General features: G+C 46.0%; 1 protein-coding gene across 1 annotated transcript in view; it reads right to left on the bottom strand.

The window, feature by feature from the left end:
* Nucleotides 1-16844, bottom strand: part of SMG1 (SMG1 nonsense mediated mRNA decay associated PI3K related kinase) — a 1634890-nt gene that overhangs the window by 920141 nt on the left and 697905 nt on the right. Inside the window, exon 29 of the mRNA XM_078665250.1 lies at nt 10747-10867. Coding sequence (XP_078521376.1) covers nt 10747-10867 — 121 coding nt within the window. The remainder of the gene's footprint in view (nt 1-10746; nt 10868-16844) is intronic.

The following is a 16844-nucleotide window of genomic DNA, read 5'->3' as shown; positions in this document are numbered from 1 at the left end:
GAATCTGTCTTGACAGTTATTTGTATCTGTGGGCCAGATTAACCATTGTTTCCAATCAGGATGTGTTCTGTTTTGGTTTAATATATGGTTTACGTCTATCTCTTCATCTGTATCAGAGCTATTGCTAAACATTATTGGCTTTGGAATAGACGGTTTATTTAAATCTTTGATTTTGGCTAGGCCAAGACAGGTGGTTTGTTGAACAGTGTCATTTAAAAATATCATTTGTTCTGGGATCATGCAAGCTCTAAACAAAGCTTCTAAACCCTGTACTTGCCATTCTTTTGTACCCCAAACACTTTTCAAATCAACATTTTTGTCCCAATAATCAAATCCAAAAGTATTCATTTGTTCAAAAAATGAGTCTGAATATATCAATTTTGTGTTGGTTATCATGGTTTTCATCCCTGTCTTGTTTGACAATTTAAAATAAAATGTTTCAGCATTACTTGTGTTAAAACCTGAAAAATATGAATATTTGTCATAAACGGTTCTTGAGCTCCCTTTTGGAGGTGTTGCACAATGTTCCCATTGATTATAATTTAAAACATTTCTAGGTTGTGCAGATCTATGTAAAAAGTGATTACCATAGTGGTTATAGCAATACATACTGTCATAATTTGTAGAACCTTGCAAATAATCATGTTTGGTAAATTTAGCAGACATTACTAAGTCAGACATCATATTATTAATGCTTTTGAAGTCCCAATCATCAGCAAATGAGTTTGGTTTCACAAAGTCACTCAATGAGATCTTAATTTGGTGTGGATATTTCAGGATCTCGACCGGACCATAAATTTCATAGTCAGTGTTGTCCCATGCTACCCCACCCGGTATAGGATTGGCTGTGAAGTTGGCTGAAGAAAGTTCTGAAGAAAGTTCTCTTTTCTCGACGTGTGAAGATGTGTGTGGTTTGAGGACCAAGTTGATGTTCTGACTTGCTGTGTCCATTTTAGCATATTTTCCCTCAATGAAGCGTCCCAAAGTTAATACCATGATGAGCCAAAGTATGAGGATAAATGCACCAAAACCCACCCAAAATTCAATCCATGGAGAAATCAGATATGTTTCTTTCAGTTGGTTCAAAAGTTCCTTAGCTTTGTCTTTAAAGGATTTTGATGATGGCTGTGTCTTTGATTCACTGAGGCTTTCAGAGGAATCATCGAAGTTTATGAAGTAGCCGGATGCAGTTCTGTCAATTGTTCCAATTGGTTCAGGATTTTTGTGTCTTGCATTTTCACTTGGTACTTCATTGTAGATTGGTGTGTCTCTGCTAAATGTTTTTATTTGGGTTTTCAGAGGTCTTAGTTCTATTGCATTGTTGCATAGTCCTTGTTGTTCTTCTGTAGGCGTTTCGAATGTGATGAGCCTCTTTGTTAGGACCTCTGTACTGGTAGCAAACCTTGGTGTTCTGCTACTTATTGGGAGTCCACTTGGCCTACTGTTTGTTATCGGCCACATGTTGTTGTTTTACCAGGTCGATGGATACAATTCAGTTCTCCTTTTTTCCAGCAAGTGGCGGTAGTACAACTGACCTTGTCCCGTTGACAGACAAGACAGGAACTGCTTTTCTGTAAGAAGGCCCAAATTCCTTCTTTACCGCGATCTTCTCCCTGACTAGATCCCCGACTTTTGGAATCCAGACAGGTCTTGCTGGGACAGGTGGTGATTCTTCAGTGGTTGTTGGCTGTTGTTTCAACTGTATGTTGCTCAGGTCTTTTCTTGTTTTGTTTAAGTCCTGCAAAATAGCCAAACGGTCTTTGACATCAAAGCTTTTTTCTTTAACCACTGAAGTCTGACTGTCGAGGTCAGAGATAATCATTCTAGTTCCAAATAATAATTCGTACGGACTGAATTCCTTCAGAGAATTTCTTGGCAAGTTATTTAGACTACGTTGGACACTTATTAGATGTTTACCCACCCAGCTCCCGAACCTAATATCCTTTCCATTATAGATTGCTTTCTGCCTTGGTTTTTTCTTTACACCATCCCGTACCCTCAGGAAGGAAGTGAGAAGATTCCCGCTGGGCTGTGCTCATTTGGCCATGTTTCCCCCCAGGCTTGTGGGCCTGAGTGAAAACAATGGTCAAACGTAACATGCTCTTAGCGTATATGCCATTTAGACCCGCAAATCTTTGTATAACAGTCCGGACGTCAGCCGAGTGCTGAGGATCTACATTATAAGTGGAAACTAGCCTGTATATGTTAATCGCAAGCCCTGCTTTTTACTGGTGATATTATCTGCCGTAATACGACGAGGTATCAAACTCTTTCTCTCCCCACTGCGATCTCTATTGCAGTTTGGGCAGCGTTTTACAAACATGGTGTGACGCAGGCTCATGCCTGGCCACCAGTACCGTGATTGTAATTCTTCCAGAGAATCTTTTAATTTATGGTGTTTGAGACCCTCGCCCATGTGTGCGTCTGCGATTAACAAGTGTCTCCTGTCCATGTTTGGAATCACTCTATCCCCCACTCCAGGGATTCGAGCAAAAGGGACGGAGTTTGCATCGATTATGTATGTATAATTGAGTGGATAGTTGATCGGTAACGCTGAGCAGTCGCCTTTTGATGACGTTTTCACCACCAGCACTGTTTCACCGTCAATGTATTTTAATGTACGCTTTTTTCGAACTACGGGAGCCGATTTAGTGGCTGCCGCTGCGGCTGTTTCAGCCAATAAATTCCCTGCAACGTGAACGCCATCACGCTGATGACTCAGTGAGTGAGTCACGTGAGTCTTTGGTAGTTCTCTTTGTAAAAGAGCTATTTGTTCCCAGAGCAGTTTCTGCTTTATTGGTGCATCTGTGTCATCTTTGTAGCCGTTTTGAATCCATGTCTGCAAATCGCTGTTATATGATTTGACGCAGTAATATGAATCTGACACTATAAGTGTCGGGAATTCGCGATCCGCATTATCTAGCGCCATTTTCAATGCTATTATTTCAGTTTGTTTTTCTGAATTAGTTTCTACTGAGTGTGATTTTGTTAATAGAGGTCTTAGTTTACCTCCGCGCCACACTTCTTTTGTAATCTCACATGTGGGGTTGTATGCTTGTTCTCCCCAAACGGAGGGTTGAGCATGCCCGTCTGTATAGATTACACAGGCGTAATGTCGTAGAGGCAGAATGTCGATTGGCAGAGGATACGTCTTTTCATATTCTAGATTTACCATTTCTTCTAGTTCTGGATCAAAGAAGTAGTATACTTTGTCCGTTGTGATTGAATTTACCCATTGTAACCATTCTGGATCCAATGTTGTTGTTGGTAAATTACACGGTGTTGTTAATGCCTCAAAGGCTGATTCAGCTGTTCTGACTGTGATATGTCTACCGTCAGCTATGTCTTTTTCTCTAGCTATTGCGGTTTGAACTGCATGAACAAATTGTTCTTTATTGCTGAATTTCTGTTCAGCTTCCGTGTACAAGTGTGATTTGAATGCAATTGGTACCTTTTCTCCCTCATTAGAGGTTAGGTATGTGAATCCGCATCTCCCTGGGATGACTCGGATCACAAGATTGCGTGTGTTATCACGTGTTTCTAATTTTGTTTTAATTAGCATGTCTGTTTGTAAGGATCTCAAAATTTCTGTGTGTGTTTGAGTCCAACTGGATCTTTTAAAGTCTGGTTTAATTAGATCATAAAGGGGTTTGACCCTTTCTGCGTAATTTGCAATGAATGTTCTTCCGAAATTTAGGAAGCCTAGAATCGACTAAGTTTTTTAGTGTTCTAGGTGCTTGGAGTACGGCACATTTCTCTAGGAAATTGTCAGCCAGGCTTTTGCCTTCACTTGATAACTCATATCCTAAGAATAGGACCGTCAGATGGGCAATTCTGGACTTTTTAAAGTTGAATTTGTAACCCTCTGCAGCGAACCCAAGTATTATGGTGTTCACTCTTTTCAAGTGAGTCTCCAAGTCATCATCTGTTAAGTAAATGTCATCGACATAAGATAATGCTTCATCATCATATAGTTGTAGTAATTCTGTTACTCTCGCTGAGAATACCCCCGGGCTGTTCTTGTACCCCTGGGCTAACCGACAGAATTGTTTTTGAGTGCCATTTACTGAGAATGCAGTTAAATATCTGCTCTCTGTTGCTATATTTTGACAAAAGAATCCATTGGAGATGTCCAAGGTTGTTTTGTATTTTTTGCGCACTATGTTATTCATTAGTGCAGCACTGTGTGAGTTTTGCACTGCAAAAGTTTTGCAACATGTGTTAAGGTGTCGGTAATCCAAAACTAGACAATATGAATTGTCTGGTTTGGAGACCGGAAACAAAGGATTGTTCATTTGTGAGGTGCAAGTTTCAATCACCCCCTGGTATTCTAGCTGATCTAGTATTTCATTTACCTGTTTTTTAGCTTCTTGCTTAATTGGGTACTGCCTTTGTGCAGTTGGTTGTGATTTTAACTGGATTTTGTGAGGAGGAGAATCCTCATCCCATCCTACATGATTTTTATATAAAGCAGGTGCTAGAGCCACTGCCCACTTTCTGGCAAGTGTATATTTTTTATGAATCGGGATTTGATTCGAGAAGGCAGGCATAATTACTTCTTCGCCATGAGGGCACTCCCTGACAAACTCTGGCGGCCAGTCTTTTTCAGCTAGAAGGATATCATAGCCCTTGGAGAGATTATCCCAAAATAGTCCCCTTATTTTCCTAGTCTTATCTCCCTCTATACGTAATGTTATCTCGTATATCTTGTGGGGTTTGCTAACTCTGGTGTCTGCAGTTTCCACTTGAAGATATTCATTCGTGTCCACTGTCTCCAGATGATTCATAAGGACTTTGCGAGCTATGCTCACCTCTGCTGCACTGTCTAGCATTGTCTGAGCCCACTCTCCGTTTTTCAGTTGTGTCCTCAGTATTCTCGGCATTGTTAACTACCTTGATACTGGCTACCTTCTTTTTTGGAAATTGTAATTTCTTTTTTAGCTGAGCAGGTTCCTTGTCTTTGGACTTGGCGTGCTCTTCTCTTTGTTCTGATCGTCCTCTTCTTTCCGATTTCTGCGAGGAATTCTGAAAAGATTGAGAGGGACGTGTATCAATGTCTTGATATCTATCAGGTTTTTTAATATTATCCCTATTTCTAAGGTTATATCTATTCCCAGAGGGGTCACTCTGCGGTGACCTCTGTCTTCGGTTTGGAGATTTTTCTCTTCGCCTTGGAGACCTTCCTCTGGACTGGAATTTCTTTTCTTTAGGATTGGATTGTTTGTTTCCATCCCAGTTCTTTTTTGGTGAATTATTATGAAAAAATATTTTTTCTGGACTTTCAGTCAGTTGCGGTTTTACTGGTATTCCACCTAAACTATCTCTACCTAGTTCCTCATAGGATTTTTCTATGATTCTGGCAATTTCAGCTGGTTGGTCTGCTATATCTGTCTCTTTTAACCTCTGGCGGATCGCCACGTTTGCTGCTTCACCTTTTATGTTGGCTAATAATATAGCCGAGACCTGCTTGAAGTCTTTCAGTAATTTCATACCAAGAGTTAAAGCAGGCTCTGGACCGTATTCGTCCTGAATTTGTTTTAGCACATCTGGTATTACCGAAATGGATGGAACACCGTGCGTTTTTGTGTAGATGGAAGCAAAGACTGTGCCCCAAGTGTCACAGTCCTCTATGTGTGGTGCGATTCCCATTGGAAGACAGATAGTCAGAATCCTGTGTTTTTCCAGCGGGGTGGTGTCAGGAAACACCGCCTCTATTTGGGTGATTTTCTGTGCCAACCAGAATGGTATTTGTTCCCGTTTAGCCGGAACTTTACCTAGGCACGATTGGATGTTCTGTGGTGTAATTTTATTTGTGTTCCCCTGGTGAGGGGTCAGCTGTGGAAGTTTAATCGCTGGCTGAATTGTTGAAGTCCGCATTACATACTGTACTAATTGTCTATGAATTTTTAGTAATTGTTTTAGCTGTATTAACAGCTCTCCTGTAGACATTCCTTCGATGTCTGGGTGTGGTGTGTATCCGGCTAAGACCGGCCACGTTGCTCCTGGTCTACCTAAAGGACCGAGCCTTGTAATGTGATTGTTATGTTTTAGGGCGCCATCAAATAAGAGCAAATGCTCTTGGAATTTGAGTGGTACTTCCACCTACTCGAAAGGAGTGTACTCATTAGGAGGTTCCTCTATTTTGTAATAGTGGAAGTACTTAGTTACAGCATTAGCTGCTGGAAAATGTATCCATGAATAGTATACCTCTGTCTGCCGATATTCGTGTGCCTCAATTACGAATATGACTGTGCCACCTCTAGGTGTCAGTCCATTTTCTATAAGTTTTAGAGTTATAGATCTCCTTTTGATGACCGGGATGAGTATTATATCCCCGTCTGCAGCCTGCATGGTAGCATCAGCTGCTGCGAGTTCAGTTGCTAATCTAACTGCCTCTCTTTCTTCATCACTTTCTGACATTTTACTGTTAGAAAGGTTATTCCTTTTGTTTGCAGATCAGGTTTCTTATGGAACCAAAGATTAGATGCACAATATTTTCGAACAGTGTATCCTTCAACGTTGATTAAACCAAGAACCATACATAGGAGTTCCCTCCTGCGAGGTTTTGGAGGATATTACCTTTCACCCACTCCAGACGTCTTTGGAGTATGTGGGAAAAGGGGTCTGAGTGAGAAAGCACGACTGAGTTACTCTAAATGTCTTACGTTAGTTTTATCGCCCTTTCCAAACGCGTTGGGCGCCATGTAGTGTAGTTCCTATCTTCCCAATAGGCTCTGCGCATTGGAATAATACCTACAGCAGTAAAGGCCTAGGCCAGACGTTAACTAGGTCTACTACTGTCGATACTAGGCTTAAGTTTTGGGTTTGCCAGCGTAGCTCAGAGTTCGCTAGAAACTTTCTCGAATGTTCAGGAAAGAATTCACTCCCCTGATTAGACAAGAAGGGATTTAGTTTCTGACAACCATAGAACATGACAACTTTGCTCTCCCCTAATCAAGAGTCAATCTCGAGAGTCGTGTGAGCACAAGGCAATTATTTTACTCAGTCAGTACGTGCATTCTTAGTCTCATCAGATTGTAGAGAAAAGGAAGAGACGGGCGTGTTCAATAAAAAGGTGTTATTTATTGATCAGTCTCTTTTCTCGTACAAGAGAAATGGATCGATATTATTGCAATACTTATAGTTAAGTAAAGTGCATACATTAAAAGCAATAGTATAAAATAATACTGTAAAAACATTGATATGGTTTCTGAGCCATATGATGTTTAAAATGATTAAAATATATTTACATACACATATACATTTGACTAAACGTACTCAACTGGTGTTTCTAAATACGCCTACCCCGTGTACCTGACCTAAGTCTAATGCGTGGGCGGGAATAGAAAGTTACAGTTTAAGTTAAGTTTGTTTTTGCCAAGTGAATAACTAAAGAATTCTCTGTGAGGGGTTATTCAGTTCTGTACCTGGAAGTTAGGATGAATGAGGAATGGTATCTCTTTCTCTGCTCTCGATATTCCAGGCTGCCTGCGAGGGCTGCCCGAAAGCGCCGGTGCTGGGTCTCTCGGCAGGAGATAGCAGCGCGTCTCTCAGCGCGTCAGGAAGGCGGGGCTGCTGCCAGCGGGGTCTGCTCTGCTTCTGGGCTTCGGCAAGTGTGGCTGCTCCGTCTTGTCACCACGCGTGTGTTTGCATAGGGCAAGATCGGCAATATTTATACCTTAAAGGTGCCGAGATTGACGTAAGGATGGACATAGATACGTCAATAAAGATGTCATACGACTTGCTTGTTAGCACATTCTTTACTAAAGTTCTCTGTGAAATCAAAACAATGGCCGCACGGATTTTCCAGGTTGTCATAGGTTTGATTTGTTATGAGAACGTTGTATGCCTTATCAGGGGCTGGAGGAATGTCGCTTGTCTAATTAGATCTCAAGCGTTATGACCTAATCAGATAACACGTTCCTGTGCCGTAGTGTGACTGCGTCAGATAACGGTATCTGCATCATGGGGGCTTATCTTGCCTCATGGGCTGACTGTTAGTTAACTTGATAGTTAGTTTAACCAGAATAGGGTCAGGAATAGGGGGATCGATTCAGAACCTATAGGAATATATGACATCATCCCCTAGCACGGACTGAACAAGAAATCTGAAGGACAGATCAGAATAAAAAGAGTTACTAGTTCTAATAAGAACAAGATTCTCATATGGCTATCTGGAAACAAGATAAAACAGCAGTATCTCAGTGAATATACAACAAAGTATGAACCAGATGAGAAGTGAAGTAAATTGACTAAAGCACATCAATGTCTGCAGCCTTAAATGGCGCACCCACTGAATTTCTTAATAAATCCGACAACTCAGGCTGACACCAAACAAAACAAGCATTTGCAATGCAATAGGTCTCGCATTAGGAAAGTTTGAGCTATTGATATTGTAAATGACAAATTTGTTATTTATATGTTGGTTTTGAAAATAGCGAAATTAATAGCTTTGTTATTTCCAATGCCAATGGTTATAACTTTCGCAAATGTGACACTTATAACATCTGTAATGCAATATGTGTTGTATTTATGTGACTTAGATGTATTGATATTACAAATAACAATGGCTTTTAATTTTTAAAAATAATTAATACTTTAATAAAAGTTATTGTAATTTATAATAGCAATAGCTTTAACTTTTGTAAATAACTTTTGTGAAGATTATGTTCAGTGTATTTTATTGTGCCGAAAATCGAATAATAGTGAAATATTAACATCTTTTTGTGACATTTGTAATAAAGCTTGAAACATTGAGAGAACATATTTGAACCAGTTGTTTTTGAATGGTTGCATGGTGCGGGCGTTCTAACGGGTGGGCGTGGCTGAATGCGGTCATGATCCAATTTTTTTCCGTCAGCCTCAGTCTGAACCCATTTGAAAGGAATTTGGCCGCGATCTTGTTAAAAGACAGACATCCCTCTCCTAAATTGTGCAACCTGAAATTTCACCGTTTTCTGTGGACTACTGCTGGCATATTTGTTAAATCTGATGCTATTGCTATTTAAGCACATCTTTTTTGAAAGAGTTAAATACAGGTAAGCATGTGCAATCCTGGCGCATCTGTAGCTGAAATAAATGGACGTCCCGGTTTTTAGTGCTTCCTTTACATTGTTGTGAGTGCTTTAGGGTAGAGGGCTGCGGCGGCGTGTGTATGCGTGCGTGTCTGTATGTGTGCAGAGGGGTGGGGGGAGCAAGAAGTTAACAGCCCGACTGGGCATGTTGGCCCCTTGCCTCCTTCTAACTTAATAAAGAAGTTTAACTCAGCAGTCTCGGCGTGGGCTTCACATTGGCTTTCACTGTTACAATATAGTTGACTCGCCCATCTCTACTTTACCCTAACTCTACGTGCCCTTCTTCTTCCGCATTCGTCACCAAGCACGCCCCTGTTACGACCTCGCCTGTTGACGCTGTCTGGGCGGAGCTTGTTCAGTCTTGTTTTCACGTGCGCTTGCTTTCATCCAAGCAGTCAGTGACATGGAGGCTGGACTGGTGTCTGCCGCTGGCAAGAACAGTAAGGGCGTGCATTGCCAGCGATGTGGCTCTACGGTGCTGCTGCCTGGGGCCGCGAAGTACGAGAGGCGCGAGGTGAGGGAATCGCACCGGTTAAAGTGCATTCAATATAAATGCTTGCCAAATATTAGTAAGGGGGCGCTGCATGAGTTGAGGCGGAGCTGGGACGTACAAGAAAGGGTGCAGTATGGTAGAGATTGTAGGCGGGGCTGCATCCTCAAGGGGCATAGAGATATGAATGGCGAGGCGCTTGTCCCACTGGCGATAGTGCCAAGTGGCCGTCCTGGAGGGTAGGAGATCGGTAGTGTTGTGTGCGAGACGCTATTGTCATTGTTGTGAGTGCTTTAGGGTACAGGGCTGCGGCGGCGTGTGTATGCGTGCGTGTCTGTGTGTGTGCAGGGGGCGGCAGCGTGTGTATGTGTGCGCGCGCCTGTGTGTGTGTGTGCGTGCATGCAGAGGGGTGGGGGCTGGCAGTGCCTGTGTGTGCGCCGTTAATGCATGCGAGGGAAGCGAAAACAGGGTCTGTGAGTTCGTGTGCGCAATCGCGGCTCAGACGCGCACTCCCGCGGTCAAAATTGAGACTGCAAAAGCGCGCGTCTGAGTCGTGTCCACATTCCCAAATACGGATCGCAATAGGTCTGAAGCAGACACAATCAATGCTTACGCATTGAATGTAGGTCTGCTCGACCTAAAAACAGTCATTGCAGATGATGTGATAGCAAGGTGGATCAGGTTGTCAAGAGGAGCCAGAGTAGGATCAGGTTGTCAAGAGGAGCCAGAGTAAAGAAGGCAATAGTAAAAGGAGGAGGAAAGGAAGCGGTTACTGGCAATGAACAGATTTAGCCCTGATCAGAAAGAGGGTAAGTACTGATGGCACAGAACAAGGGCGGGATAGTATCCCTAACTTTGGGTTCACAAGCAGAGAATGAAAGACCAAGGGGTTTATCCTTCTAAAAGCAGGAATCTTCAAAAGCAGTTTGTTAGAGCTAAATAAAGTTAATGACCACCTCTTGCTCAAGATCTCAGGCCAGGTATTGCAAGCAATCATGTAAGAATTTGTGAACTTTGAAGATGCATCAACATAAATAACAGATATGGAGAGTGATTAGGACCAATGGTTTACTTGTTTCTTTGGGTCTGGAAGTGGTGCATATATTTTTTAAAGTAATAAATACTTATTATTTGAGTGAAAAAAATGAAAATCATTTTAAGTGTCACAAAATTGTTTAGTACCTTTGATTTTTTCAGCCAATTCATTCTGATACACAGTGTATCTCAGAGCATGGATCCAAGGTCGCACGTCATGTTGTTTCCATGAACGCAAAGCCTCACTGTAAAGAGGGATAAGGCAGTCCTGTATGGATAAAGATTGAAAAGACAGCAAATTATAATACTACAGGGCATACTCTGCCAGAGTAGCTGAGCGCTTTATAAGACAACCATTAACATTAACATACTACTGAAGCATATATGAACGCCAAATTAAACAAGTTACTACTTGTGTAACAATATATCTGTAGGAGACATTAGTTAGTGATAGATTCCTTACCTTAGAATATCCCCAGGTGTCAGACAGGATCCGGAAAGTTTTTCGTCAGCAGTACCACCTGCGCGTCAGAAGGTGGCGTTGTGCGGATCAACGTCCATCGCTGGCATCGTAGGCCCCGAGAAGTCACGGAGACTACTTCGGCGCCAACCAGGCACGCTGACGTCAGTTCTGTATACTACTTTCCGAGCCAGGAACGCAGTGCCATGCAAGAAACTGACCACTGGTGCCATGAAACTAGGGCCCTGAAAGGGATGACCTTAACCCTAGAAATCAGTTTGCAGACCGGGGAGGACGGGTGGGGCGGTAAGGAATCTATCACTAACTAATGTCTCTTACAGATATATTGTTACACAAATAGTGATTTGTGCATCTGAAAGAGACACGTTAGTGATAGATTCCTTACCTTAGAATAGATACCCCAGCAATACCAACCCCGGTGGTGGGTCTGCGAGCCAAAATCACACCAGAAAGTCCTGGAAAACAGAACAGCCAAAGAAGCCGTCCTTCCGTACTTGGCTGTCCAGGCATTAATGCTTGGTAAACGTGTGCAGCAAGGCCCACGTAGATGCATGACAGATGTCATGCAAGGGAACTCCTTGTCCCAAAGCAGTAGTGGCTGCAGTCGCCCGGTAGAATGGGCGCGCAGCCCCACCGGAGCAACCTTTTTAGCCAAAGAATAACAAGCCTTGATGCACAGAACGACCCACCGAGAGATGGCCCACCTGTGCACGGCCCACGTAGCCAAAAAAGAGCTGGTCAACCACTCGGAACGGTTGTGTGCGGTTCAGATAGAATGAGAGCGCACGCTTTGGGTCCAGATGGTGGAGCCTCTCTTCCTCTTTCGAGGGATGCGGAGGCAGACAGAAGGTGGGCAAAGTGATGGTCTGCTTGATGTGAAAGGCAGTGACAACCTTTGGCAGAAAAGAAGGACGAGTCCTTAGAACAACCTTGTCCGGATGGACAGAGAGAAAAGGAGATTTAGAAGAAAGAGCCTGGAGCTCACTCACTCTTCTGGCAGAGGTGATCGCCACCAGGAATGCAGTTTTCAAAGTAAGAAGACGAAGAGGACAGTTGTGAAGTGGCTCAAAGGGAACATTCTTCAAATACGTTGGAACCAGGTTCAACTCCCACTGAGGTATTATGAAGGGAACAGGTGGGAAAAGATGAGTATTGCCTTTTAAGAATCGATTTACAACAGATGACTTGAAAAGAGAAGGCTGATATGGAAGCCGTAAAAATGCGGAAATGGGCGAGAGATAGGCATTGATAGTGCCCAGAGCAGAGCCCTGCTGCACCAAAAGACAGCAGAAATAGAAGGACCTCTGAAAGCGGGGCAGAAAGGGGAGCCACAGCCTTTGCTGTGCACTATGCCACAAATGTATTCCACCTGCAGGCGAATACCGTCTTAGCGGAAGGACGCCTGGCTGCCAAGATTACATCACAAACTTCGGAATGCAGGTCAAAAGACGTCAACTGGTGCTGCTCAATCTCCACGCAAGGAGGTGGAGGCTGGACAGGGTCGGGTGGAGGACCGTTCCCTGCTGCTGCAACAGAAGATCCTTCTAAAGAGGCAGCCGTGTTGGGGGGGATCGATGGACATGCTGAGTAGCTCGTGATACCATAATCTTCGATCCCAGTCCGGAGCCACAAAAATGACTTGGCCCTGTCGCACTTGATCTTCTTCAGCACTCTGGGTAGAAGTGGTATAGGAGGAAAGGCGTATAGTACACTGTAACTCCACTCGCAACGAAAAGCGTCGCCTAGCGAGCGCCACCTTGGAAATTCCAACGCGCAGAACTGATGACATTGCGCTTTTTCTTCGGTGACTAATAGATCTAACCAAGGCACTCCCCACTGCAGAACAAGACCTTGCGCCACGTCTGAGTTCAGACGCCATTCGTGATCCATCATGCACCGGCAGCGGAGTTCATCCGCCCTGGCGTTCAAAGAACCTGCCAGGTGTTGAACCACCAAGGAAATGCCTTGATGTTCCAGCCATGTCTAGAGGCGGAGAGCCTCCTCACATAGGGTCCACGACTCCACTCCGCCCTGTTTGTTGCAGTACCACATGACGGTGGTGTTGCCCGTGAACACCTGCACTACACTTCCCTGGACAGAGGGAAGGAATGCTTTCAGTGCAAGTCGGATTGCCCAAAAGACCATAAGGTTGACGTGGAGCAAGGACTCTGCCGGAGACCAGAGGCCTCTGATCTCTGCCTCTCCCATGTGGCCGCCCCATCCCAGGAGCTAACCATCAGTCGCCACTGTGCGCTCTGGTTGGGGAAGGGAAGAGAGATCTGCCATTGACCCAATCGCGATTCGTAAGCCACCACTGCAATTGTCGTGCAGTGCCCTCCGAGATCTGGACGTGGTTCGGATAGGTTGCCCTGATGCTGTGCCCAGTGGAACTTCAGGTCCCACTGCAAAGCCTGCATATGCCATCTGGCATGTTGCACTAGCAGGATGCAGGAGGCCATGAGGCCCAGGAGCCGGATGGTCATCCTGACAAATCCCAGATAGAGGCTGAAAGATCTGAATCATAGCTGAATATCCCGGACTCGCTGCTCAGGAGGATAAACCCGAAAAAGCATTGAATCCAGATCCACTCAGATGAAGGGAAGCTTCTGAGAGGGACTCAGGTGCGTCTTCGGCACGTTGATGGAGAACTCCAGCAAATGCAGGAGGTCGGCCATAGTCTGGAGGTGGGAGACGACTGCCTGGGGCGAGCCCGCCTTCAACAACCAGTCATCAAGATAGGGCAAGACTAGAACCCCTGATCTGCGCAGATGAGCTGTGACCACCGCCATCACTTTCGTGAACACCCGAGGGGCACTGGTAAGGCCGAAGGGGAGCACGGCAAATTGAAAGTGCTCTTGGCCTACCATGAACCGCAGGTAACGCCGTTGGGCCGGCAGGACGGGGATATGAAAATATGCGTCCTCCAAGGCCTAAGCTACCATCCAGTCTACAGGGTCGAGGGTAGCCAAGACCTGAGCTAGAGTCAACATCTTGAACTTCTCCTTCCGGAGGAAGCGGTTAACGTTCCTAAGGTCCAAGATGGGATGCAGACCCCCTTTCTCCTTCTTGGGGACCAGAAAGTAGTGGGAATAACAACCACGTCCTACTTCTGGCACAGGAACACGCTCAATGGCCCCCTTGGCTAAAAGGGCTGTGATTTCCAGGTGGAGAAGGGTAAAACGGTCCCCCGACACGCGGTGGTACTGAGGTGGCATGGCTGGAGGGGCAGTCTTGAAGTGGAGGGAGTAGCCCCTTTGGATGATATGCTGCGGGAGTGGAGGTGGACTGACCTGCCCGCTGGCCAAATGTCCAACCGCGGCGGCAACCATGTCTGCGGGTGCACTGAGGTTAGTTCTGCGCAGGCTTGTGGCTGAACGAACGTGTCGGGGCACCCCTTCCGTGGCCACGAAAGGAATGAAAAGCAGGCGTGGCTGGGCGCGTGGTGGAGAGACCTAGGGACCTGGCCTTAGACCAGGAGTCCTTAAAACGCTCTAGCGTACTATCTGCCTTATCGCCAAACAGGCGAGTGCCATCAAAGGGCATGTCCATCAGAGAATTTGTACACCCCCTGAAAAACCAGTGGACCGCAACCAGGAGTAGCAACGAAGGGCCACTGTCGTGGAAATCGCCCTACCCAGAGAGTCCGCTGTGTTCAGTCCACACCTTATGGCAAACTTTGCTGCATCTTTCCCCTCCGCAACAGCCTGGGAAAGCATTGTCCGAGCCTCCTCCGAACACTGAGGCAGCACCTGCGCAACCGTGTCCCATACAGCATGGGAATAGCGGACCAAGAGGCATGCGGTGTTCACCAACTTCAGGCCTAAGCTGGCAGATGAAAACAGTTTCTTGCCGAACTGTTCCTGATTTTTGGATTCCTTATCCGGCAGAGCAGTAGGGAATGCACTCTGGGAAGTGGAGGCCCGGTTGACCAGGCTCTCCGGGGTTGGGTGGGTAGACAGAAAAGCAGGGTCACCCGGGGCCGGGCGATGGCGCCTGGCTACGTTCTTATCCATAGGAACCCTGTGGCTGGTCTAGACCAGGTGCCCATCAAGACGTCAGTTAAGCCTCATTGAACAGCAGCAGGGGCTCCAAAGAGCTTGCCGCCGGCTGAAGTACTTCCGTGAGGAGATTAGTCTTGAGGGTTACTGTAGGCAGGTCGAGGTCAAGGGCCTCAGCTAGTCTACGGAGCACCACAGTGTATGTCACCCCCTCCTCCATGGCCACAGCAGGAGGAGAAAGAAAACAAAGTTCAGAAGGAGAGGTCAAGCCCACCGGCATCCTCTAGCTCTTCTGTCCATTTCTGTTCCGACACGCACTGCCATGCAAGAGGGTTCTCAGACCCCTCCGGGTCGTCCCCTTCCTCCACTTCCAGTGGAACAGGCTGCGGAGGTGGGGGAGGGACCGGGGAATACAAATTGTCGAACGGTGCCAGGACGGCGTCAGACCGGCTCCATGTCCCAATTAGGGTCCCAACTAGGGGCAAAATGGTCAGGAAACCCGGGAAAAGGCGGTGGCGGAACAAACGGAACCCACTGCGGTGCCGGGCCGCCAGCGGAGGTCCCTGTGGCGCCGGGGCTGCAGCCGCCGGCAGCACCTGCAGCGGAGCCGGCAGAAAGGGAGGGCCCTCAAGTCCTGAAGGCGCGCCGGAGGGAGCCCCAGACCGGAACAGGCGGTCCATGGCTGCAAGAAAATCTTGCACTTGGGCAGGAGTCGCCGACGGACCGGATAGGGTGGGTAGGCCACGAGACTCGCAGGCTCCACAGGAGCGACCGGGTGGGAACCCCTGTCCCCTCGTCCGGAGACCGGTGGGGAGACGTCAGTGAGCGGAAACGCTTCTTCAACTTCTTCTTATGTTGTCTCTTACCCGATTCAGAGTGTGAAGACTTCGACCCCGAGGAGCGATGATGATGGCTCCACGATCGGTCCCTAGATCGACCCCTGTACCTCGAACAGCACGGAGACGAGTGCCGGGCCTCTAGCAGCTTACGGGACAGCTCCCGTAAGGCCTTCGGAGCCATGGCCACACAGTCGGAACATGACCAGGAGTCATGGTCGCGCTCCAGACAGTAGAGACAGACGCCATGGGGTTCGGCCACCGACATCGTGCGGCGACAGGCCCCGCAGGACTTAAACCCAGGCATCCCTACGTGGCACCAGAACTCAAAGATTCAAAATGAGAAGACAAAAAGTCTGAAAAGGATATTCAAAAAGTGACTAGGGTACGTGCTTGAACTGGATCTGCGCTTGCTGGCACGGAAAAATTAAGAACTGACGTCAGCGTGCATGGTTGGAGCCTAAGTAGTCTCCGTGACGTCATCTCAGCGCCTACGACACCAGCGAGAAACGCAGAGCCATACGACACCTCCTTCCGACACGCAGGGGTACTGCTGACAAACCTTTCCGGATCCAGTCTGATGCCATGGGATATTCAAAGGTACGGAATCAATCACTAACGTGTGTTTTTTAAGTGAGGTTAACGAAAACTAATGCCAATATAGAAATGTCTCCTAAATCAGTAACTGTTGTAAAATGGTGAAAATTCAAATAGAACAATTTACATATGTTGGTAACACACTTTCTGGTAGAGACTCTAGCTGCACGTTTTAAATATTTCCCAGATCTGGAAACTTTTGAGTAGTAACTGTGTGAGCCGGTAGTTGGTGCCTTTGGACTCCATACGGACATTGTTCTGATCCAGAAAATGTTTCGCAGTCCTAAAAAGACAGCACTCCCACACCCTGACTTCTGTAGGTTTTGAGGCTAT

The sequence above is a fragment of the Lissotriton helveticus genome, chromosome 10, assembly GCF_964261635.1.
Source record: "Lissotriton helveticus chromosome 10, aLisHel1.1, whole genome shotgun sequence".
NCBI lineage: Eukaryota > Metazoa > Chordata > Amphibia > Caudata > Salamandridae > Lissotriton > Lissotriton helveticus.
This window is presented reverse-complemented; position numbering and strand designations above follow the sequence as displayed.